The 26,749-nt window shown below is 35.4% G+C and overlaps 2 protein-coding genes across 3 annotated transcripts in view; both read left to right on the forward strand.

The window, feature by feature from the left end:
- The window catches only part of LOC100663397 (NKG2-C type II integral membrane protein-like), a 44,838-nt gene extending 18,615 nt beyond the window's left edge, over positions 1-26,223 (forward strand). The window contains exons 2-5 of the mRNA XM_064284589.1: positions 8,713-8,757; positions 9,730-9,881; positions 24,510-24,607; positions 24,911-26,223. Coding sequence (XP_064140659.1) covers positions 8,713-8,757; positions 9,730-9,881; positions 24,510-24,607; positions 24,911-25,028 — 413 coding nt within the window. The 3' untranslated portion in view covers positions 25,029-26,223. The remainder of the gene's footprint in view (positions 1-8,712; positions 8,758-9,729; positions 9,882-24,509; positions 24,608-24,910) is intronic.
- The window catches only part of LOC111749422 (NKG2-F type II integral membrane protein-like), a 199,840-nt gene that overhangs the window by 96,788 nt on the left and 76,303 nt on the right, over positions 1-26,749 (forward strand). The gene's annotated exons all lie outside the window — the stretch shown is intronic.

Raw genomic sequence — 26,749 nt, forward strand, 5'->3', positions numbered from 1 at the left:
CTTTCACCAACGTAAAAGGTAACTATACACATGGACCTCTCCAGATGGAACACACAGAAATCAAATTGAGTACATCTGTGGAAAGAGACTATGGAAAAGCTCAATATCATCAGTCAGAACAAGGCCAGGGGCCGACTGCAGAACAGACCATCAATTGCTCATTTGTAAGTGCAAGCTGAAACTGAAGAAAATCAGAGCATGTGCACGAGAGCCAAAATATGACCTTGAGTACATACCACTTGAATTTAGAGACCATCTTAAGAATAGATTTGTCGCATTGAATACTAGTGACCAAGGACCAGATGAGTTGTGGAATGACATCAAGCACATCATACATGAAGAAAGCAAGAGATCATTGAAAAGACAGGAAAGAAAGAAAAGAGCAAGATGAATGTCAGAGGAGACTCTGAAACTTGCTCTCCAATGCTGAGCAGCTAAAGCAAAAGGAAGAATTGATGAAATAAAAGAACTGAATTGAAGATTTCAAAGGGCCTCTCGAGAAGATAAAGTAAAGTAGTATAAAGACATGTGCCAAGAGCTGGAGGTGGAAAACCTTAAATCATACAGAATCTTAAATGAAGACAATTACAAAGTCATACTTTTTCCTGATATGATACAACTAATATGTGTACAACTGAAAACACTCTAGTCATATTTATATTTTATATTTTATAAATGAGAAAACAAATTATTTGCCTCATTTATATTAGGAAGGTATACTCAGCAACTACACTCCCCATTTCTGCAACCAGTTCACATGGTCGTAAATGGCATTTAGAACTACCTTCTACCACCAGCCATTTTGTATTCCCTTTATCCTCAACAAGCACCTCAGTTGGTCATGATACTTTGCCTTTTAGGGTGACCCAAACCTTCACTCCTGAAGAGTCTGGGACATTAGTACTCATGTTGGTTTGCACTGACTTTAATCACATGTCATTGAAGCACTAAGAGACATCCTAAGAGATTGCCTGTATTTCGGACACGTTCTTCTTTATCTCCTTTTTGTGGTATCAATCAATTTCTTATTGGTAACCAGGATCAATCACACCTGCCAATACAGTAACTCCCTTCTTTGCCTGCTAATCCAGAGGCATGAGGAGCCCAAAGTGGCCGGGTGGCATGCTTAACTTCCAGTTCAATGGAATCAGTGGTGTGTCTTCTGATGGGAACATTTCTGCCTTTGTAACTAATACCACTAGACCCAGGGAGCATAGGGTCACAGGGAGAGAAGCAAAAATTTTACGTGTGGGTCACTAGGGGTAATAGTGAGTGGTGCCATTCCCATTTTCATTCCTTGATTCCTGGACCCATGAATCCTGGCTATGGGAGACACAGCACCATATATCGTACACTGATTTAGAGCTTATACAGCCTCCTGGAGAACATTTTCCCAACCTTGTTAAGGTATTGCCACCTAGCTGGCACTGTAATTGTGTCTTTAAAAGGCCATTCCATCTTTCATTCAAGCCAGCTGCTTCAGGATGATGGGGAACATGGTAAGACCAGTGAATTCCATGTGCATGGGCCCATTGCTGCACTTCATTTGCTGTGAAGTGAGTCTCTTGATCTAAGGCAATTCTATGTGGGATACCATGTTGGTGGATAAGGCATTCTGTGTGTCCACAGAAGTATTGCCTGCTGGGAAGGCAAATTCACATCCATAGCAAGTGTCTATTCCAGTTACAACAAAATGCTGCCCTTTCCATGATGGAAGCAGTCCAATGTAAGCAAACTGCCACCAGGCTGCTGGCTAATTACCTCAGTGAATAGTGCCATAATAAGGACTTAGTGTTGGTCTCTGTTGCTGGCAGATTGGGCATTCAGCCATGGCTATAACCAAGTTGGCCTTGATAAGTGGATGTGCATGTTGCTAAGCCCATGCATAAGCTCCATCCTTGTCACCATGGCCACTTAGTTCATGAGCTAAATTAGGCAATGATAGGAGTGGCTGGAGAAAGAGGCTGACTGGCATCCACACAACATATTATCCTATTCATGGTATTATTAAAATTTTCTTCTGCTGATGTCACCGTTGGTGATCATTCACGTTGGGCATAAATATATTCATGTTTTCTGCATAATCAGGGAAGAGATAGATCCACTTACCTCTCCCCCAGACTTCCCTTACCAGTTTTCTGTTTTGCTATGCTGAAAGAAAGCTCACCAAGGACAAAATTTTTCTCAAAATATACAACAGATATACATATAGTTCTAATTATAAAAACCTTTTAGAATTAATATAGAATTTATTAGGAGAAAATATAGAATTAAATCTTTGTGACTATGTTGGGAACTGGTTTCTTAGATATTACATAAGAAGCTTAAATGCTAAAAGAAAAAATAAATTGAATTTCATCAAAATTATTGCTTTATTGCTTCAAGAATACTTGTAGAACTGAAAAGACAACTGACAAGATGAGATAAAATATTTTCAAATCAGGGAAATGATAAGGAAATTGTATCCAGACTATAAAAACTCAATAATAAAAGACTAATAACTCAATGTAAATATGGGTTTTGAATAGACATTTTTCAAAAAAGATATGTAAATGGCTAATTAGTACATGAAAAGATGTTAAGCATCATTAATTATCAGAGAAATGCAAATCCAAACCAAAAGAAGATATCACTTCATACCTAATAAAAAGTCAACCCTGTTGCTGTTGATATACAGTGACCCTAAAGTACAGAGTATAACTGCCCCATAGGGTTTCTAAGGAGAGGCTGGTGGATGTGCACTGCTGACCTTTTGGTTAACATCTGGGCTCTCAACCACTGTGTTGCCAGGGCTCCTCATATGTAATACCGAAACCAAAAACTAAACGCATTGTTGTCTAGTCAATTCTGACTCGTAGTGACTCTGTAGAACAGAGTAGAACTGCCACATAGGATTTCCAAGGAGCAGCATCTCTGGGTAAGTTTGAACCTCCAACCTTTTGGCTAGTAGTCTAGTGCTTAACCTTTTACACTACCCAGGAAAAGCCTTTAATATATGTAGGATTTTTCAATTTTCCATTTTTCGTACTTCATTTTGGTAATTTTCATTTTCTCAGAATTCTGTATTTCATACAGACATTAAAATATACTTGTAATATTTTCTTATCTATTTAATATCTCTAAGAAACAAAATGGTGTTCCCATTTTTATTCCAGATATGTAAATTTGTCCTTTCTCCACTTTTTTTCCTGGACAGTCTTATCCATGATTTATCAATTTTAATGTCTTTTCAATGAAAAAAATTGCCTTGTTGAGCCTCTCTATTGTAGTTTTTGTACTTTGTCATTTATTTCCACTTTTTATTATTTTTTTCCATCCACTGCATTTTGATATAATTTGCTTTTCAATTTCTATCTTTTTGGATGCGTGCTAAGGCAATTGACTTTATGCTTTCTTTTCTTCTAATGTATATATATGGCAACCAATTTTATAAGACAATTTTGATATGTTAATTTTGTATTATTCATGTAAAAATTACGAATATGTACTGTGATCACTCTTTTGACCCATATGTAATTTATAAGATATAGTTGAATGAACAATCATGTAAGGATTTTCAAAATTTTATTGTTGATTTCTATTTTAAGTACACTGTGGTTAGAGAATTTGTTGTGATGCTGGAAAAGTTCTAAATCTGTGATTGAAATATAGTTTTGCAAAAGAGGAATGGAATTTTAAATTTCATCTGTTTTAATTGGTTTAAATTTAAATTCGAGTGTCACATTTCAAGTTCCAACGTGTTAAATTGGGTAGGGACTACTGCATCAACAACACTATTCCATATATTTTAATATTTGTATTCTTTGAAATATGAATATACAGTGTATTTTGGGAAAAGTTCTACGTGGACTTTAAAATTCTGTGAATCCTGTCCTTGTGTGTATTGTGTCCATGTACGCATAAGTGTTGTTAAATGTCTGGTTTAAATCCTTCTATGAGAGTTAATTGTAATTAGATACCTCTTTTAAAATAATTCTTTAACATGACTTTATGAGTGTATTAGAAAGACATTTTTACTTGGACCTGAATTCTAATTTAGCCATCTCCTGTTGGATATTTGTTGTTATTAGTTGCCTTACAGTTGATTCCAACTCAAGGCGACCTCATGCGTGCCCTAGGGGGTTTTCATTACTGCAACCTTTCAGAAGTAGATCACCTGGCCAGTCTTCCTTGGCACCTCTGAGTGGATTCGAACTGCCAACCATTTATCTAGTAGCTTAGTGTTAACTGTTTGTGAAATCCAGAACTCCTCTTTGGACACCGAGTTCTGCCATTATCATAAGTAGTCACAGACATCTATCTTTTGATAGACATACATACACACATTTACATCATACAAAATAAATTCAATTACTTCCATAATTTTGAGTAATTTTTATCATGACATTATAGTTTATGAGCATAGATTTTGTTAAGTGCAAATGCCCAAAGAATCAACCCACAGTAGTACATATATCAAAGGACAAGATAGATAACATCATTTAACTGAAGACACCAAAAGTGAACGTCTGAGGAATAGTAAACATACTAACTTCAATTTAAAAAGAAAAGAGTAGTGAACTTTACATTATTTGGTATCGTTGGGGAACACTTTCTTCTTTTTAATGAGATAATGTGTGTAATAGGAAGAGAGGAGATTATATAGTTTTTGAAAATAAAACAAAATATAATAAATACAAATAAATTCATTTCTAATACATATAAAAACATACATGCACATACACATAAAGGCATATAAGATTATTAATCTAGTTTATGATAATATAGTGTTGTTGTTAGTTGCCATCAAGTTAATTCTGACTCTTGGTGACCCTGTGGGTTCAGAGTAGAATTGCTCCAGGGAGATTTCAAGGCTGCAACCGTTCAGAAGCAGATTGCCAGGCCTGTCTTCTGAGGTGCCTCTGGATGTAATATGTAGAAAAGAAGAATGCAATACCCCAGTTTTGCCATTTATTCTCAAAGATGGACTTAGACATCTAAGATAGTGTTAACATGGCATCAGTTTTAATAGTTTGTGGTTCAATGGAAACAAGCTAATTGCATGTGTGGTCAAATCCTCTAAATACAAAATCCTATAGAAGATGAGAATGATTGATCAAAAGCACTTTAAAAGGGACAATCTACATGACATATTTAAAGATCTACTTTGTCCTTTCAATAGGAGCTCAACATCTCCTATGTTCTGGAGGTGTGTGATGATATAAAAAGACTTCAAAATAGCCCAAGTGTGAGAATTTCCTGCTCAAACATTAAATAACACATTGATGAGCCATCTACCTTTTCGTCTCTTGCCTCACTCTGAGCCCTCACGGGAGAGTCTGTGAAGAGCACAGATATTCTTTGTGCTTTTACAGGATTTATGTCTTTAGATTTCACCTTCTACTATCTAGCCATATTGGCCCCTGTAGGACATTAACGAGACCTTCCCACCAAAGGATGCGTGACTTTCTGATGGAGAGAAAGTATGTACCACTGCTCTCCTCTCTGCCTTCTAGCCCATCTCATTTAGTGGGAGGTCATAATTGCTGTGCATGATTCACTGAGGTTCTATTAATGTACAATAGAATCTCTGTAGAACATAGGAGTCAGAGTATAAAGTAAGCCAAATATGAAATATGTCGGAGAATTTCTTAATTTATTCAGATTATTATAGGTTGAGAATTAGTAAAGTGTACACACACACACACACACACACATTTAAGTTTGTTAATCAACATAATTTAAATTGAAATCCCCTAAGCATCATGACAAAGAACAATTAATTTTGGATTTTATAATTGGTTCAACGAGTGTCTTTGTGTATAATAGTGTAATATTTTATGTTTAGCCCAGTGTTTACAGCTAGCTTCTTAAAAAAAAAAAACATATTAATAGGATGATGTAAGGCCAAACATAATTCCTCTTTCACTTACTTAAATTATATACACACAGCTTTACTTTTTTTAGAAAAGGATGATGTAGCTTCCATGAAATCCTAAAGATAGTAATAAATATCAAAAGACTTCAATTAATTGAAAAAAACCCTGGAAAAAAACCCGCACTGTTATAAGAGAATGCTGTCTAATGAGTTACTTTTGGAATTTCTACCTGATATGAATCAGGAGCAATAACAAGAAACTGCAGCTAATATAATAAGCCAAACACTCATTATCTATTCAGAGCTGACAATTGCTGGGTTGAGAGTTATGTAGTTATATGCACTACATTTTATGTATTAGTATTCCCATTTTAGATTAGAACATTAAATTAGTAGACATTAACTACCTTAATAACGGTCACATATTGTAAGTTTCAAAATGAGAATTCAATTCTTGATCTTGCTGACTCCAGAGTCCAATGGGGAAATTATTAAGATACATTACTGAATTATAGCAATTACACAAGTGAAGGAACCCATACGGACTGTGACAACCATATGATCTTTTATTGAAGCTTGAACCAACCGTGTTCTGCCATAAACAGTATGCACTTTTATTTATCAATTTGTGGTCTCATATTTTGGCAATTCAATCAATTGCCAATAATTTTTGTATAAGAAATATATTTTTTAAGTTGTTTAAAATGGTGTTTCCAATATTCTTTAGGTTGTTGATGAGTTCATTGTGTCATGTAGTTATTCTGACATATATTTCCTTAAACATGCAGTGATATCTCAGAACTCTTCACCATTCATTAATAAGAAAGAGATCATGTAATAGCACTTCATCTCTTTCTAATAAATAAACATAAGTCACTAAACGAATGTAATTAAGCTCAATAAATTCTTATATGTGCTAAATTTGCAATTCTTCTTTGGAGCACTCTGTCTTTCACCATTATTGTATTACAAAATTGTCATAAAGTGATGCTTCATTTTTTTTAACAGATCAATAAATTAATTTTTAACCCAGGTATTATAATTGTTTAAAATATTTCTGTGGAATATGACTTTTAATAAGTAAGGATATTCTTATTTATGAACTTCTTTATTCTTCAATGGAAACCCTGGTTAAGAGTTATGGCTGCTAACCAGAATGTCAGCATTCGACTTATTCTACCATGAGACATTTTTGTAAGGCATTACATAAGTTAGAACCAAAACTTCAGGTTCTTGGCTGCAAAGTGAGCACTGATACTTACCCTCCCTCCCCACCTAGTTTGATCTTGCCATATATTCAGCACATAGTCCCTCCATAAACACAGTTTCTCATAGAGCACAGACCTTGACACCCCTCAGCTGCAGAGATGAATAATCAAACAGTAACCTACTCAAGACTGAATCTGGCCAAGAACCCCAAAAGCAGCAAATCAAACGCAAGGACGCTGATAGCTCCATTTCAATCACTGAGCAGGAGATAACTTATGTGGAATTAAACCTTCATGCTTCCCAGGATCTTCAGAAGAAGGACAAGAGTTTCCACTGCAAGGGTAAATCATTTAATCAGTTCTCATTATAACTGCACTAGGATGTGTGTAGTTCTAGCACAGAGATGTGGGGAAAGAGTGAAGATGAAGACATGGAGCAAGGTTAGTCAGATGAAGGGGGTAGGCTCCCTATTTTTCATTTGTGAGTGTCCGACCTGAAATACAGATAATCGTATTCTACTATGAAATCTGCAGATTAATTCTATTCAGGCAGTGTTAAAATTTGTAACTTTTGATGAATAACTCATGGACTATTATCTCACTGAAAATGCAACGGTATATTCTGAGAGAAAAATTACAATGGAGAATGTGGGTTCCATGCCCAGTATTTATTTATGTATGTGATTCCCTGTGCATGTGGGTTCTCTTGTATATAAACATTCTAAACTTTGGCTCCATCTGTCCTCTCTCAGTGTTTCCATTTCTCTCTCTGTATGTCTCCCATTTCCTCCAGGGAAGCTCATTGCTGGGATCCTGGGAATCATCTGCACTGACCTGATGGCCAGTGTAATAACCGTGGCAGTCATAGTTGTTACTCCTTGTAACTTTTTAAAAGTTTGTAAGGGAGTATTCCCTTTAAAGGTTTGAAAGTGCCTCTGTGTATTTCATAATATTATGGAATAGAACTCTCATTTTAACATATGCATTTATGTGATATACTTGCCAAGGTTTTTAATCTTAGTAAATAATGCTTCATCAATGTGAACTAAATGTGGAGAAGTTACTCTGAATTTTTCAAATGCATGAATAACAGAATGGTTGTAGAGACTATATGTTTTTAATTCTAAATGTGTGTATTCTAAATATGTTTAAAAAAAAATAAAAAACCAGTGCCCTCGAGTTGATTCCAACTCATAGCGACCCTATAGAACGGAGTAGAACTGCCCGATAGAGATTCCAAGGAGCGCCTGGCAGATTCGAACTGCCGACCCTTTGGTTAGCAGCCATAGCACTTAACCACTACGCTACCAGGGTTTCCGAATATGTGCATGTGTATATATATATACACATGTGTGTGTTTTGGTCACATCTCAAAGACTTACATTGATAGGCTGAAAATACTTGTTGAGTCATACAAATTAATATTTTCAGGTAGTTAAATCAAATACTGTAAGAGGTGGTGAAATTTCTCCACTAGGCTGTCCAAATATTTTTTCTAAAAACTTTCATAACTTTATTAATTTTTGTTGATAAAATAATTTTAATATACATTATTATTATTTTAAATGATATCCACATTTCATACTAGGATACTAAGATTATTATCATTTATTACAGAAATATTAATACCTTTAATAATTACTGCAGCCTTTCTAGCTATTGGAATGCTGGAAGTGAACGGAACCCAGAAAGGTAAGTAATAATTTTAAAAGTTCTGATATAAACCAAAAGGAAACCTGTTGTCATTGAATTGATTCCGACTCATAGGGACCCTACAGGACAGAGTAGAACTGCCCGCATAGGGTTCCCAGGCAGTGGCTGGTGAATTTGAACTGCTGGCCTTTCAGTTAGCAGCCAAGCTCTCAAACACTGCACCACCAGGGCTGATAGATTGAGATTATATTTTGTCTCTATTTTAGCTCATGATGAAGTAATAACAGATTTTTTTAAACCTTAAAAAATATAGCAATAAATTTTCATATACAAAGATCATGTGAGGAAATCCTTTTTGTTCAAAAATTAGAAGAAATATTGTTTAAAGATCACTATACCCTTCTTTTAACAATTGCCTCAAATTTCCTTCTGCTTCTCTAAAGATTAAACCAAACCAAAAAACCCCATTGTGGTCGAGTGAATTCCAACTCATAGTTATCCTATAGGACAGAGTAGAATTGCCCCATAGAGTTTCCAAGGAGTGGCTGGTGAATTTGAACTGCAGACCTTTTGGTTAGCAGATGAGCTCTTAACCACTGCACCACCAGGGCTTCGCATAGAAAATCCCTGTGAGAAAGTTCTACTGTGTCTCATAGGGTTGTTATGAGCTGAAAATCGACTTGATAGCACCTAACAACCACAACAGCATAATGTGATAAGAAATAAATAACTTTACTATTCTAATAAAGTAGTTTTGTTCTGTGATTTTCAGGACATGTATAGGATAGATATTTCATTTTTTTGGTTTTTAATGGTACATAAATTAGAGGATGGGAGGCTGACCCTTTCTGTGTGTGTGCATGTTTTTTCATATGTGTATGTGTATGTAAGTGAATGAGATGGCATCTATAGGTTGTGCAGATATGTGCTTATGCCTATGCAAATATGTCACCTAATTTATATTTTTTAATTCAAATTGTTTCTGGTTAGTAATTCATATTCTTTTTTCAGCATCTCATTGTGGCCGTTGTCCAGAGGACTGGTTATCCTATTCCAACAATTGCTATTATGTTAGTAGTGATAAAAAAACCTGGACTGAGAGTCAGATGGCCTGCGCTTCTAAGAAATCTAATCTGACTAATATAGATAATGAAGAAGAAATGGTAAGATTTCAAATATTTGAAATATTTTATTAAAAGGTATAACATACAAAAAGAAATGTATACAAAATATATATGAGTCAATGAAAAGTATCAAGACACATTACTGACATGCCATATGTACCCTATGCATCTTAAAGAATACAGATTTGCCTACTTTGCAAACTTATGTAAACAGAGTTTTACTCTATGAAGTGTTTAGTGTCTTACATATTTCAGTTGATATTTTGATTTAGTATTCATCCATATTTTTGTCCATGTTGTTGTTAGTTGCCTTAGATTTGACTCTGATCCACGGAGACCTTACTTACAATAAAACAAAACATTGTCTGGTCCTGTGCCGTCTTAATGTTCATTGGTATGTCTGAATCTACTGTGGTCCATTCATCTCACTGAATATTTCTCTAATTTTCATTAGCCCTCTTCTTTAGCAAACGAGATGTCCTTTTCTAGTAATTGGTCTTTCCTGATGACATGTCTGAAACAAACAAGCCAAAGTCTCACCATTCTTGCTTCTAAAGAGCATTCTGATTGTGTTTCTTCTAAGACTGATTTGTCCAAAATTGTGCTTTATTTTCAAGGCTACGCAGTACTCCATTGTTTGAATTGACAATGCTTTATTTATATTTGATGCCATTAGTGTAAAAAATACCAAAAAAAAGGTTTATTTCCTGTTCTTGCTAATTTATGAAAAATAATGCTTCTATACATTTTTTTCTGAAAGTAAACTTTCTTGTTTCTTTTAAACATAAAAAATGTAAATATATCAACATTGTAAAGATTAATCACAAATTAATACACCTATGTAATTACAAATCATGTCAAGAAATAGAAAATGCTAGTACCTTCCCCAATAGCTCTACCCCTGTGTCTGCTTTTACCAGTTCTCCTTCTTGTCAAAGCACTATGCTGAGTTTTTAAACTTTATAGAGATGGAATCATATAATGTACATTTTTGAGTCTATCTCCTTTCACTCACATATATTTGTGCAATTGATCCTTATCGTTGCAGTTTGTTCATTTCACTGCTCTGTTATGTAAGTAAACCCACCAAACAAAACAAAAAAACATAACCAGCTGCCATGGATTCGATTCTGACTCATGGACACCCATGTGTTTCAGTGTAGAATAACACTTCAAAGAGTTTTCCGCAGGTAGAACTTTTAGAAACAGGTTGGCAGACCTATCTTTCAAGGTGCCTCTGGGTGGAATTGAATCTCCAACCTTTCTGTTAGTGACTGAGTGCTTAGCCATTTGTACCACCAGGAACTCCATTGTTACATGAATAAACATTTTAAAATCCATTCTATGGTGGATAGAAATATTGCTATTAAGAAAACATTTAGCTACTATTTACCTATTATGAGTAATTATTCTCTAAATATCTTTCTGGATGTCTTTTACCACATATTATCTGATGCACAGGAATAAAATTGTAGGGTCATGCAGGGTTACAGGTATATGTACCTGTCAGGATTTTTAAGTTATCCCAAAAGTTTGCTAGATCATAGGACACATACACATATTATCTAACAGTGTTTGACCTGTCCCTTGATCCACGTCCTCATCAAAACTTACTACTATGAGAAATTTCAATAGTAGAAGTTTTGATTGTTATGATATTAATAGACATTTTCCATACTATTGCTTGACTGAACACATTTAATGTGCTGTTAGCCACTAGAATATTCTTCTATGAAACGCCTATTCATGTCTTTTGCCCATATTTCCTCTGTGATTGTCAGTTGTGTTCTCCCAATATCTTCTTGATGTATATTGGTTATGATTTCTTTTTTGATTTTATAACTTTATAATAGTTTTATTTTTCTCCATGGCTTACATATTTAGTTCCATGTTGGAGTCTCTTAATGAGTAGATTTATTAATATTAATATAGTCCAATTTCTCATTTATAGTGTTAGTGCATATGCTGCAGCTCTTTTAGTAACAGACCAAACTTCAATATATAATCTACTAAATTAATTTGAAGGTTTTACATTTTATCGTTTTTTTAAAAAATGTTTTTCTGAAAATGCTTATTTACTATATTTAGATGTATTGTTAGGTGCTGTCGAGTTGATTCAACTCATAGAGACCCTATGTACAACAGAACGAAATATTGACAGGTCCTGTGCCGTCCTCACAATATTTGTTATGCTTGAGTCCATTGTTGTAGGCATTGTGTGAATCCACCTCAGCGAGGGTGTTCCTCTTTTTCTCTGACCCCCTTGCTTACCAAGCATGATATCCTTCTCCAGGCACTGGTCCCTCCTGATAACATGTCCAAAGTATGTGAAACAAATTCTTGCCATCCTTGCTTCTAATGAGCATTCTGGCTGTACTTCTTCCAAGACAGATTTGTTTGTTCTTCTGACATCTGTGGTGTATTCAGTATTCCTCTCCAGCACCATATTCAAAGGCAATGATTCTACTTTGTTCTTCCTTATTCATTGTCAAAATTCACATGCATATGAGGCAACTGAAGACACCATGGCTTGAATCAAGGGCACCTTAGTCCTTAAAGTGACATGTTTGCTTTTTAACACTCTTTAAAAGGTCTTTTGCATGAGATTTGTCCAGTGCAACGAGTCCTTTGATTTCCTGACTGCTGCTTCCGTGTGCATTGACTGTGGATCCAACTCAATCTTTTATCTGTTTATCATGAGGTTACTTATTGGCCCAGTTATGATATACTGGTCCAGATGTATGATCTATTGGAATTTAATTTTTGTGATGCTGATAGAAGTTTTTATTTTTCTACATCAGTATCTAATTGAGTTAGCATAATTTATAGTAAAAATGATCACTTATCCATTCCTCTCTGTGCCACCTTTGTCATAAATCAGGGATATTGATGTACATTTGTGTGTGTGTGGATATGTTCCTGGTCACTTCCAGGTTTCACTTTTCTATCTTTTCTTCTTGCATGAGTGTCACATGGGTAAAATTACTAAAGTGTTCTATTAATTCTTTATATTCCGTACAGTAGTGTTCTCCTTCAAGATTTATCCCCTTCTACCCTTAGCCCTTTAAATTTCTGTATAAATATTCTCAAAACACATGCTGTGTCTTTTTTTGTTATGTTGAATCGATAGATTAATTGTTGAAAATTGACATCTTAATAATGTAATATCTTAACCTGGTTTTATCCTCCATTTGTTTTCTTTTAATGCTTTTATGGTTTTGTGTACAAGTCTTGAAAGCTTTTTTGTTTGATTTGGCTCCAGTTATGTTTTATGTTTAATTTTCTGCTATTTCTAATTTATCACTCTGAAAATGATGTGTATCCAACACACTTTCTGAGCACACTTATTAATTCTAAAAATTCACCTTTAAATTCCTTTTGACTTTCTACACACAAAATTTAATCACGTATGACATGTGTCAGTTTTATTCCTTCTGTTATTATTTATATCTAGCTTACTGTTTTTTGTTTATTATACTTAAAAGACTGCCCACTTCAAAAGAGAGGAAAAGAGGTGATATTGGACATCATAGTCTTATTCACCTATGTCAGAATAAGAGCTTTAATCATGTCATCATAGGGTATATATGTTGTTCGGTTTTTTTGAAGATAACTCTATCAGAATAAGGAAGTTTACTTTTTCTCCCTTTTAAAACCATTTCTCAAGGTATAAACCAAAAAACAAAAAAACCAAACCCCTATAGGGTCGCTATGAGTCTCAAGGTATACTTGACATAAAATATAAACTGTACATATTTAAATCATGTAGTGTCTTAAATTTTGATATATGTATATACCTGTGATACCATCACTTTTGGAGAATGAGTACAACTGTTACCCTCAAAAGTTTCATCATGTGTCTTTGTAGTCCCTTCTCCTACCCTTAACCAGTCACCAATTATAGACAACCACTGATCTACTTTCTACTTCTACTTTTTTAGTTGGCATTTTCTAGAGATTTTTTATTTATGGATTATACATTTTTTTCTTATTTCTTTATTTAACATTTATTTTGAGATTGATCCATGCTGTAGTATGTTTCAATAGTTTATTGTTTTTATTAATGAGTAGCAATTTTATGGATATATCACAATTTTTTTATCCATTCAATTGTTAGTTAACATCTGATGTGTATGTCAAGGTGATGATTTCATCTGTTCTTTTTGTGTTATTTTATTAGTGAGTCATACTTCACTTGCATTCAACTGCCCAGATTTTGCATATACAGTTCAATGATTCTGACAAATGTACTCATCTGTGTATGAACACATAACTCCAGTCAAGACAATATTTCCTTCGTCCCATTAGTACTCACTTTCAGGCTTCTGATTTCCAACATCATAGCAACCATGGTTGCTGAAAGTGAAGAGGACTTGAAGCACTTACTAATGAAGATCAAAGACCACAGCCTTCAGTATGGATTGCACCTCACCATAAAGAAAACAAAAATCCTCACAACTGGGCCAATGAGCAACATCATGATAAACAGAGAAAAGATTGAAGTTGTCAAGGATTTCATTTTACTTGGATCCACAATCAATAGCCATGGAAGCAGCAGTCAAAAAATCAAAACACGCATTGCATTGGGTAAATCTGCTTCAAAGGACCTCTTTAAAGTGTTGAAGAGCAAAGATGTCATCCTGAAGACTGAGAAGAGCCTGACCCAAGCCATGGTATTTTCAATTGCATCATATGCATGTGAAAGCTGGACAATGAATAAGGAAGACTGAAGAAGAGTTGACACCTTTGAATTGTGGCGTTGGCGAAGAATATTGAATATACCACGGACTGCCAGAAGAACGAACAAATCTGTCTTAGAAGAAGTACAACCAGAATGCTCCTTAGAAGCAAGGAGGGCGAGACTGCATCTTACATACTTTGGACATGTTGTCAGGAGGGATCAGTCCCTGGAGAAGGACACCGTGCTTGGCAGAGTACAAGGTCAGTGGAAAAGAGGAAGACTCTCAATGAGGTGGATTGACACAATGGCTGCAACAATGAGCTCAAGCGTAACAATGATTGTAAGGATGGCTCAGGACTGGGCAATGTTTTGTTCTGTTGTGCTTAGGGTCGCTATGAGTCGGAACTGACTCGACGGCACCTAACAACAACAACAAGCTAGTTTTTCTTCTATTAATGCTTCACGTCACAAGTGTGTATGTATTCTACAACTTGTTGATCGATTAATCTGCTTATGGATATTTGAATTGTCTCCAGAATTTTTCTATTGTGAAAAAAAAAACTAATATGAAAAATCTTGTGCAAAAAGCTGTGTGTATGTACATATTCAGTTTTGTGGAATTCAAGTGAAATTGCTGGGTTATAGGTGAAGTGTATGTTTAACTTTAAAATAAAAATATGAGAGAATATTTTCAACATGTTTGCACCATTTTCCGCTCCTGAAAATGTTTGAGAGTTTAATGTAATCTAATCCTTGTTTGCACATGGAATTTCTAGATATCTTTTATTAATTAATTTATTTTTTGAGTGCTCTTTAGTGCTTTCAACAATTTCTTTTTACCAAGATTACAAAATTTATTTACATAGTTATTCATAACATTTTACTATTCATTTTTATGTCAATAATATCTGCAGTTGTTGTTGTTGTTATTGTTAGTTACCATTAAGTGACCTCCAGCTAATGGTGACCTTATGGATATAACACAGCAAAATGTTGCCTAGTCCTGTGCAATCTTCATGTTCTTGAGATTGTAGTTAGGTCCTCTTTGTTCATTTCTTTATATAATTATGCCCTCTCTCTTTGTATTCAGCTTTCTGGTTGGAGGTTTATCAATTTAATTAATCTTTCCAAGAAAAATGATTTGGTTTCATTTACTTATTCTGTTTTGCAGTTTTCATTACTTCATGTTCTTGAGATTGTAGTTAGGTCCTCTTTGTTCATTTCTTTATATAATTATGCCCTCTCTCTTTGTATTCAGCTTTCTGGTTGGAGGTTTATCAATTTAATTAATCTTTCCAAGAAAAATGATTTGGTTTCATTTACTTATTCTGTTTTGCAGTTTTCATTACATTAGTTTACACTATTAGGTTTGGGTATTTTTCCTTCTTTATTTGAGCTTAATTTTCTCTTCTCTTGATGTTGAAGTTAGATCATTTATTTCAGACCTTTTCAATTTTATAAAATAAGCATTTAATGTGGTCAGTTTACCTCTTGGCACTGCTTTAACTACAATTCACAAATTTTGATATGAGGTGTTTTCATTTCACTCTATTCTCTCCCCCTTTTTTTTTTTTTTTCTTTTTCCTAATTTCTTTGTGACATTCTCAGAGGCCTCCTGGGTTAGTTAAATTCTTCACATATTCTCTTTTATTATTAATTTCTGGTTATATTGCATGTACTAAAAGAAAATATTTTGTATGATTTCAATTCCTTAAAATCTGCTGACGTTTGTTTTATGGCCCAATGTATGGTCTATGTTGGTGAATACACTATGTGCATGTGAATACAATATACTTTATTATGTGTGTGGCATGTTCTATAAATTTCCAACAGGATAAGACGGTTGATAGTGATGTTCAATTCTTCTATTTACTTAATGGTTTTCTGTCTATATGTTCTATTGAGTAGAAAGAGAAGAGTGCTGAAGTCACCAGTTAATACTGTGGACTTGCCTTTTTCACCTTCGACTCTATCAGATCTGCTTTATGTATTTGAAACTTTGATGTTAGGTGCATCCGTATTTAAAACTATTTTGTCCTTTTTGATCAATTGACTCCTTTATCAATATATAATGATTCTCTTTGTCTCTTATAATATTCCTTGGTCATTATTTTGTTCTTACATAGTGTGTTAAATATTAGGGCTGCTATAACAGTAATACCACAAGTGGATGGCTTTAACAAACAGAAATTTATTCTCTCCCAGTCTAGTAGGCTACAAGTCCAAATTCACAGCATCTGCTCCAGTGGAAGGCTCTCTTTCTCTGTTGGCTCTGTAGGAAGGTGCTTGTCAATCTTATCCTGGTTGAGGAGCCTCTTAGTGCAGGGAACTTGGGCCAGAGAATGGGCTATTCTCCTGGCTCTTGTTTCTTGTAGGTACGAGGTACCCCTGTATCCCTGGTCCCTTCTCTCTTTTATATCTTAAAAAAAAGAGTGGATCAAGACAATCCATCTTGTAGTTTGAGTCCTAACCCATTAACATGATTGCAACTAGTTCTGTCTTATCAATATCATAGAGATAGGGTTTACACATAGGAAAACCACATCAGATGACAAAACGGTAGACAATCACACCATAGTGGGAATCCTGACCTAGCCAAATGGATGAACATATTTTTTGGGGACACAATTCAATCCATGACACATAGTAATATAGCCACTGAAACTTTTTGTTTTTTGGATTAGTGTTTGTACGGCATAGACTTTCAAGTAAAAAAAAAAAAAAAAAGAATTAGCTATCAGATCTATATTCATAACCACTCCAAAGAAAAATCATCAAAAAGAATGCAAGTATTATCAGAATTTGTGTTGAAGATAATTCAAAACCAATTTCAGCTGTATATTGACAGGGAAGTGCTGGAAGTTTAAGCTGGATTCAGAATTGAATGAGGGATATCATTGTTGATGTCAGATGGATTGTTGCCAAAAGCAGGGAATACTAGAAGGATGTTTACCTGGGTTTTATTGACTATTTAGAGACAATCAGCAGAGTGGATCATAACAAATTATGGTTAACATTATGAAGAACAGGAATTGCAAAACGATTAATTTTGCTCATGCAGGACCTGAACTGGATCAGGAGGCAATATTCAAACAGAACAAGGGAATACTCTGTGGTTCAAAGCTGGAAAAGGAGTGTGGCACAGTTGTGATATCCTTTCACCTTACGTACTGAATCTTTATGCTGAACAAATTATCTGAGAAGCTGCACCACATGAAAAAAGAAATTCAGCATCAGGATTGGAGAATGACTCATTAACAACCTTGCTTGCCTAAAGTGAAGGGGACTTGAAACACTTACTGAAGAATGTCAAAGACTAACAGCCTTCAGTATTGATTACACTTGAATGTGAAGTAATTGAAAATCCTCAACACTGAAAAAAAAAAAAACAACATTATGATAAATGGCAAAGAAATCAATGTTTTCAATGATTTTGTTCTACTTGAATCAACTACAAATGCCCATGGAAGTAGCTGTCAAGAACTCAAACAACATATTGCATTGTACAGATTTGTTGCCAAAGACCTCTTTTAAATTTTAAAATGCAAAGATGTCACTTTGATGACTATGGTGTTCTTGACCAAAAATATGGTCTTTTCAATTGCTTTAGTATCTTTAACCAGAAATCCAGAAGTGCTATTTATAAACTTGTCAAAGACATAGTCAAATTGATACTCTAAGTTTTTCATTTTAACCTCTCCAGTTTAAAATCTTACATGCAAACAATTAAAAGGGGGAAAGTTGAAAAATTTATGCTGAAAGAAACTTTTATGTGAATATAAGTTTCCTAAAGTTACACTAAAGCGAATGGGAAAATCATGAAGTCAAAGGGGTGAAGAGAAGATTTTAAAGGGTAACTCAAGAAGACAACGTGTTATAATGAAATGTGAAAAGACCTGGAGATAGAAAACCAAAAGGGAAGAACACACTCAGCATTTCTCAATCTGAAAGAACTGGAAAAAAACAAAAACAAAAACAAAAAAAAACTTCAAGCCTCAAGTTGCACTATTGAGGGATTTTGTGGGCAAAATATTGACTGACTCAGGAAGCATCAAAGAAGATGGAAGGGGTACACAGAGTCAGTATACCAAAAAGATTTGGTTGATTTCAACCATTTCAGGAGGTAGCATATGATTAAGAGCCAATGGAATTGAAGGAAGAAGTCCAAGCTGTACTGAAGGCCTTGGCAAAAAACAAACCTCCAGGAATTGAAAGGATACCAATTGAAATGTTTCAACAAAAGGATGCAATGCTGGAAGCTTTCAGTTGCCTATGCCAAGAAATTTGGAAGACAGCTGCTTGGTCAGTTGACCGGAAGAGATCCAGATTTGTGTCCATTCTGAAAAGGTGATCCAACAGAATGTGGAAATTACTGAACAATAACTTCAGCATCACATGCAAGAAAAATTTTGCTGAAGATAATTAACAAAGGGTTGCAGCACAACATCAACAGGGAACTGCCAGAAATTCAAGGCAGGTTCAGAAGAAGACCGATGTTATGGATTGAATTATGTCCCTCCAAAATATGTGTTGTAAATTCTAGCCTCTATGCCTGTGATTATAATCCCATTGAAGAATGAGTTTTCTTTGTTACATTAATATGGCAGGAGTGTCTTTAGTCAATCTCTTTTGAGATACCAAAGAGATCAAACAAGCAAGTCAGAGAAGCAGAAATGGGGAAAATTGATGCCAAAGCACACAGATATCTTCAAGGAACCAGAAAATAAGCTGAAGAGAAAAGGTCTTTCTCCCAGAGCTGACACAGAGAGAAAGCCTTCCACTAGAGCTGGCACCCTGAATTTGGACATCTAGACTCCTAAAATGTGAGAAAATAAATTTCTATTGGGTAAAGCCTCCCACTTGTGATATTTCTTTTTATAGCAGCATTAGATAACTAAGACAATTTGGTATTGAGAAATGAGGGTAATGCTCTCACAAATACTTAAAATGTGGAAGTGGTTTAAGAATTGAGTAATGGGTAGAGACTGAAAGGTTTTTAAGGTGCCTAATAGCAAAAAAGCCTAGATTGCCTTAAGGAATTATCTGTAGAATTATAGATGTCAAAGGCAAGTCTAGAGAGGGCTCAGGAGGAAGTGAGCAGAACTATGTAGAAAGTCTCTATCACCTTAGACAATACACATGACACCAGCAACAGAATATTGTTATAAATGTGCATGTTAAACTTGCTTCTGGTGAGGCTTTAAAGAAAATGATGAACACGTGATTAGACAAGAGAGGAAGGGTTATGCTGTTTATGCAGTGACAGAGAACTTGTCTGAATTATGTTCAAATGTTTGGTAGATGGCAGAGCTTGTAAGGGATGAACTTGGATATCTAACTGAGGAGAATTCCAAGCAAGATTTGAATGGGGTTGGTTGGTTTTTCCTTGCCACTTATAGTAAAATGTTAGAGGAAAGAGATGGACTTAAAAATGAACTGTGCAAGCTGAAAACAGAACTTAAAGATTTGAAAATTCTGTTGTACAAACTAAGGACCCTTGTCCTAAGATGTTCACCAAGGATGTGGCCACTCAATCTCTTGTTAAAGAGATTAAGACTGTGACAGGTGGGTCTAACTACCACAGAGTAAAAGCCATCACTGAAAAGGACAGAGAATGAACAAAAGGAAAACAAGCTGTCTTGTCTCTTGGAATTTTACAGGCAAGAAATGGGCCAAAGGAGCTACATTTGTTGCCCTGCAAGAAAAGAAGAAGACCATCCCTAGAGCAGCTCAGACATCAGCAGAACTGTTGGATGTAGCACAGAGTGTGGAGCTCCCGTTAAGACTTACCAGAAGGGTGGGACCACTGTGGCTCTGGGGCTTTCATGCACAAGGGTCAGAAAAATTGAACCTTCCTGGGGTAAGGGGGTGGGTTACACCTCAGATGGCCAAGGAGAATAGGACCACAAAAAGGCAAAGGTGTAGAGTTGCCATCCCTGTGAGATTGGATGGTGGAGTTGAAGCCTAGCGCTGAGGGGCCACCACCCAGAATCCACAAAGGGTAGCTAATACCTGGAGTGTGGAGGGCAGTGTCCTAGCCCTGGTGGTCCTGGAAAACAGATGGTTATTTTCAAGCCTTGAGAGCTAGTGTAAATTGTTCTGCTGGATTTTGGACTTGCTTGCTGTCGGTTATCCCTTCTTTCCTTCCAATTTCTCCCATCTGTAATGAAAATATCAACCTTGTGCTTGTTCTACCATTGTATTTTGGAAGAAGATAATTTGTAATCTAGACTTCACACATTCACAGAGGAAGAAGAATTTCACCCCAGGATGGACTATGTCTAACATCTCACCCATATTTGATTAAGATGATTCAGAAAGTGAGATTTTGAATTTGGAGGTGATTTAAGACTTTCAGGGTGAATGTGTTTTGCGTGAGGCAAGGATGTGAATTTTGGGGGTCCAAAGGGTGGAATGCTGTTGATTGAATTGTGTCCCCATAAAATATGTGTTGTAAATCTTAGCCTCTATGCCTGTGTTTATAATCCCTTTTGGGAATGGGCTTTCTTTGTTACCTTGGTGAGAAATGATTACCATAGGGTGCATCTTGAGTCAGTCTCTTTTGATATATAAAAGAGATTAAACAAGCAAACCAGAAAGAAGAGATCTGGAAAACTGATGACAATTCACTTGGAGATCTCCTAGGAATCATGTAACAAGCTGAACAGACAAGGGCCTTCCCCCAGAACTGATGGGAAGAATCTTGTCCTAGAGCTGGTGTCTTGAATTCAGAATTCTAGTTTGCTAAACTGTTAGAAGATAAATTTCTGTTTGTTATAAGCACCCACCTGTGGTATTTCTGTTATAGCAACACTAGATAACTAAGAGACTGTGGAACTAGAGAAATCACTGCTGATGTCAGATGGATCTTGGCTGGAATCAGAGAATACCAGAAAGATGTTTATCTGTGTTTTATTGACCATGCAAAGGCGTTCGACTGTGTGAATTATAACAAATTGTATATAACATTGTGAAGCATGGGAATTCCAGAAGACTTAATTGTGCTCATGCAGAACCTGTAGTCAGACCAAGAGGCAATCATTTGAAAAAAGAAGGGGATGCTACGTGGTTAAAATCAGGAAAGGTGTAGGTCAGGGTTCTGTCCTTTCACCGTACATGTTTAACCTGTATACTGAGCAAATAATTCAAGAAGCCGGACTATACGAAGTAGAACGCACCATCAGGATTGGAGGAAGACTAATTAGCAACCTTTGATATGCAGATGATACAATCTTGCTTGCTTAAGCCAAGAGGGCTGAAGCACTTACTGATGAAGATCAAAGACCACAGCCTTCTGTATAGATTACACCTCAACATAAAGACAACAAAAATCCTCACAACTGGACCAATAACCAACATCATGATAAATGGAGAGAAGATTGAAGTTGTAAAGGATTTCATTTTACTTGGATCCACAATCAATGCCAATGGAAGCAGCAGTCAAGATATCAAATGGCGTATTACGTTAGGCAAATCTGCTGCAAAAACCTCTTTTTAAAGTGTTAAAAAGCAAAGATGTCACTTTGAGGACTAAGGTGCCTGACACAGGCCTTGATGTTTTCAATCACTTCATATGCATGAGAAAGCTGGACAATGAGTGAGGAAGCTGGAAGAAGAATTTAGGGTGAATTAAGGTGTCGACAAGGTATATTGACTGCCAGAAGAATGAACACATCTGTGTTGGAAGAAGTACAGCCAGAATGCTCCTTAGAAGCAAGGATGCTGAGACTTCATCTTGCCTACTTTGGCTTTGGACACGTTATCAGGAGGGATCAGTAGCTGGAGAATGACATCATGCTTGTTAAAGCAGAGGACAAATGGAAAAAAGGAAGACCCTAAAGGAGATGGATTGATATTGTGACTCCAGCAATGGGCTCAAGCATAACAACGATTGTGAGGATGGCATAGGACCGGGCAGTGTTTCGTTCCCTTATAAATACTGTGGCTCCGAGACCAAACTGACTCCAGGGTACCTAACAACAACAAAGAACCAAAATCTACATATTTTTTGCTTAGGAGATGTTTTTAGTGATATAGCTTTAAAATGGCCTAATGGAAGATAAATAATCTTCCAAAATGTTTAGCAGTTAGCCTTATGAAATTACAGCATAGCTTCTGGCTTAGATTGTCACTCTTTTGCAAAACCGTCTCAAGATTATTTCATCCCAGTTTCAAATGAATGCTATTAGCTGTTGCAAATATCACTCACTTTTTTAAAAAAAAAGTAATTTTGAGATAATAGTAAACTCACACGCAGTTATAAAAAATAATACAGAGATATTCCGTGTATTCTTCGCACAGTGTCTACAAATGGCAACATCCTGCAGCACTACAGTATAATATCAAAACCAGCACTTAAAACCTTTGCCATTTTATTTAGTTTTTTTTTTTTTTTATGGTTTTTTCTTTGGGTAATTTTTTTTTCTTGTTCTTTCTTACCTACTTATGGGTAATCTGAGCATTCTTAGGATTTTATATTATTTATTTACAGTGGTTTTTACTCTTTTTCTTCATATAGATTTCTTAGTGATTGATCTGGCTTTTCAAGGTCTATTGGTATCAGTGTTTTACATTTCCAGTAAAGTGTGGAAATTTCACTCCCAGTAAAATCCCTGGTGGCACAGTGGTTAAGTCCTTGGGCTGCTATCAGAAAAGCCAGCAGTTCAAACCTACCAGCCACTCTACAGGGAGACAGAAGTGGCTATCTGCTTCTGTAAAGATTTACAGCCTTTGAAACCCTATGGGGCAGTTCTACTCTGTCTTCTAAGGTCACTATGAGTTGACTCAAGAGCAACAGGATCTTCTCCACTTTTAAACATTATTGAGTTGGTTAGCGGAATGCGTCATAATGTTTGTTAAAATCATTAATATGATTAAAAAAACTCATGAGGATAAGAATATTCTATTGTATGTACTCACATTTCTGCTCTTTCCATTGTTCTTTTTTCCTTCTGATGCTTCAACATTCTTTCTTATTCATTTCTTTTCTATTTGAAGAACTTTCTTAGTCAGTTGTAATGAGTAGGTTTGCTATTGACAAATTCTTTTAGTTTTCCTGCATGTGAGAATGTATTCATTTCCTCTTCATATCTGAAATTACAGTTTCACTAGGTAGTGGATTCTCTCTATTTCTCTTTCTCATTTGGTATGTGTGTCTGTGTATTACTCTTTCTAAATTACACCTTCTTACCAATACAGAGGAAACTCTGGTGGCGTAGTGGTTTAAGTGCTATGGCTGCTAACCAAGAGGCCAGCAGTTCAAATCTGCCAGGCGCTCCTCGGAAACTCTATGGGGCAGTTCTACTCTGTTCTATAGGGTAGCTATGAGTCAGAATCGACTCGATGGCAGTGGGTTGACAATACAAAAACTGGTAGAATCAGGACTAGTCTAGTTTAAGAAAGATGCGGGGCACAGAAAAACAAATTTTTTTTTCTTCAGTGTCATTTATCTCCTCAGTGGCAGCCCTTTAATTTCCTTTAAAAAACCAATCTCTGAGAAACATAGTAGAAAAATACACATTTTTGGAGGGAAGAATGGAATAGTATCTGGAGACTTACTTAAACCCTTACTATGAGAGTTTTTCACTGGAGAAAGATGTGGCAGTCTGCTTCCGTAGAGATTACAGCCTTGGAAACCCTATGGGGCAGTTCTATTCTGTCCTACAGAGTCCCTGTGAGTGGGAATCGAATCAGTTGCAGTAGGTGTGGCTTTTTTGTTATGCTAGTTCATTGAACCCTGGCAACTATTACGTTACATGAAATTAAACTTTTTTTTTTTGTAAACCTAGGAGAATAAGACTATTAAGTATTAATACTTAAATAGCTATTTTTGCATGAAAAAGAACTTCAACGTATTTTTAATTTTAGAATCTAGCACTTAATACCTTGTTTGAAAATAAAAATGAAGTAAAAGAAAACACTACCTGCATGTTTTAAAGTACTAAAAGCGTAATGGTTATTAAAACAGATTTTTTTTTTTATGATAGAAGTTTATGGACCTTCTACCTTCTTCATGGGTTGGACTCTCACGTGAAAGCAGTAATTATCCCTGGTTATGGATAAATGGCTCACCTTCCAACCAAAAGTAAGTTTTTCCTGAATCATATTATATAGAAGAAAAATACAAAAAGAAAAATTTAGATAAGTTATATCTGACTAAATTGAGTTATAGGCATGTAGAAAGAAACCGAAAATTAATGACATGAAATGTTGATGTGAATATTAAGAACGAAGTACTCAGTGTTCATAATGATTGTTATTAATATTTTAGAGAAATGTCATTACCTATTTTTATAACAGTCTTTTATTATTGTTGCGTGGAAAATGCCATTGTTTTATGGATTACCACACAAAATATAATGGGTTTATGCATTTTTATGCATTTCAGGATAAGAGAGATACCAAATCGTACTTACAACTGTGCTATTATATCCTCATCAAGCCTTCAATCAGCCAGTTGTGCATCTGCAAAAACATACATTTGTAAGCTTGAGACTTTGAGTTAAAACACCTGGCCCTGGAGCCCTTCAGGTATCTTTATATTTTATCAAATGGAAATAACACCATGATTGCAAAAGTCTTATAATCAATTACATTATTTGTTTAACTGGAAGCTCCACATTGGAACCCTCCTGGACTTTACCCTATGGCCTTCTTCTCTTGGATGATTTTGATCAGTACCCTTTTCTCTAATAAAATATAACTGGGAGTATAACAACTTTCTTGTGTTCCTGAGTCTCTATATTGTTAAACATGCTTACTTACCTGTTTGTTTTTGTGACAAAATAAAAATACCTAAATTATTGCAGTTTTATAAGAAATCTGAATATCCGATTTTGTGAGTGCTCAAATTTTTTATTCTTTTGTGAATTATTGGCCGTTTACATTTTGATACAATTTTTAATATCAGCTTACCAGTTTCCACAATGAAGACTCTACTGGGGTTGAGACTTCTTGAATGATGGAGGGTAGATCTCTGTCAATATCCTCTAGAAAGGGAAGAAACTGGCAAGAAATTTTCATACCAACTTTTTCAAGACTCTGGCAATTAAACAAAGGCTTGAGACAATATAGGGAGTATTTAATCAAGAAAAAATGCGGAACCTCAGTAAGAAAGATAGTGTCTGTGACATTTTATCTTGGCCTCATGCCAAACCCCGGTAGCCATGAAAACTATCAGCTATGCCACTACTGAAGAGGAAGACCAAGTTTGGAGCTCTTAAGAGTCCCATAACCACAAAATTGTCAACCTTTGACCTTTCTCAGTCTCCCTGGAAAACCCCACTCACAGTTCATTGTGGATATTTGACATGGTTCGAGCTAGCTCTGTGGGAAAATTGTTTACTGAAAACAATCAACAGCAATTGTTTCATATTACAGTTACCTGAGGCTGCAATACCAGTTGTGGCCAAAAGAGCCTGATTAAAGATAAAAGGAAGATTTAGGGAACAAGATGTTCAGAGAGCTTTGAAAAGCTCATGAATGTACCTGGGTGTCTAGAAGGCTGTGCCGTTGTACAGGGCTGTGTGCATGCTGAGGAAAGATCTCAGAAGGCCCCAATCTCTTCTTGTGATGAAGGGTCAAACAATCGATTTTCAGAGCTCCTTGTTCTAATACGCACATTTAAGTCAATCTGTTTTTCACAAAACATGCTATCGATGTTGTAATTTTAGTTTAGTTTATCTGAAAATTATGAGCACTCCTCGTGATCATTCTTTTGACCATACATCAGTTAGCAATATTAAAAGTCATATGAAGATTTAAAAATGTTTATTATTTATGTCTATTCGAGAGTATATTTAAGTTATACTCTCATTAGAGAATTTATAATAAAGGAAATGTTTTACATCTTAATTTAAAATGTGGCTAGTGTGAAAGATGAACTGATTTTCAAAAATTTTATTTATTCTTAATTAATATGAATTTAAATTGGAATAGCTATATTTTGAGAGCCCATATGTCATGGCTACAGCACTGTTTTACATATTTGATATTTATATTCTTGGAAATATAAGCACATAATGACTTTTGGGAAATGTAAGTGAATTTCAAAAATATGTGTATTCTGTACATGTAAGTGTGTATGTGTGTGTACAGGTTTATTGTCTAGTTTGTATCCTTTTGTAGCCCTACTCATATATTTGCCTGTTTGATACGTCTAGAGTACTTTTCTTGCTCTACATAGTTAGACAGGAGTTTTTGTAATTTTTAACATATTATTCTTATT

Source organism: Loxodonta africana, chromosome 4 (genome assembly GCF_030014295.1).
Source record: "Loxodonta africana isolate mLoxAfr1 chromosome 4, mLoxAfr1.hap2, whole genome shotgun sequence".
NCBI lineage: Eukaryota > Metazoa > Chordata > Mammalia > Proboscidea > Elephantidae > Loxodonta > Loxodonta africana.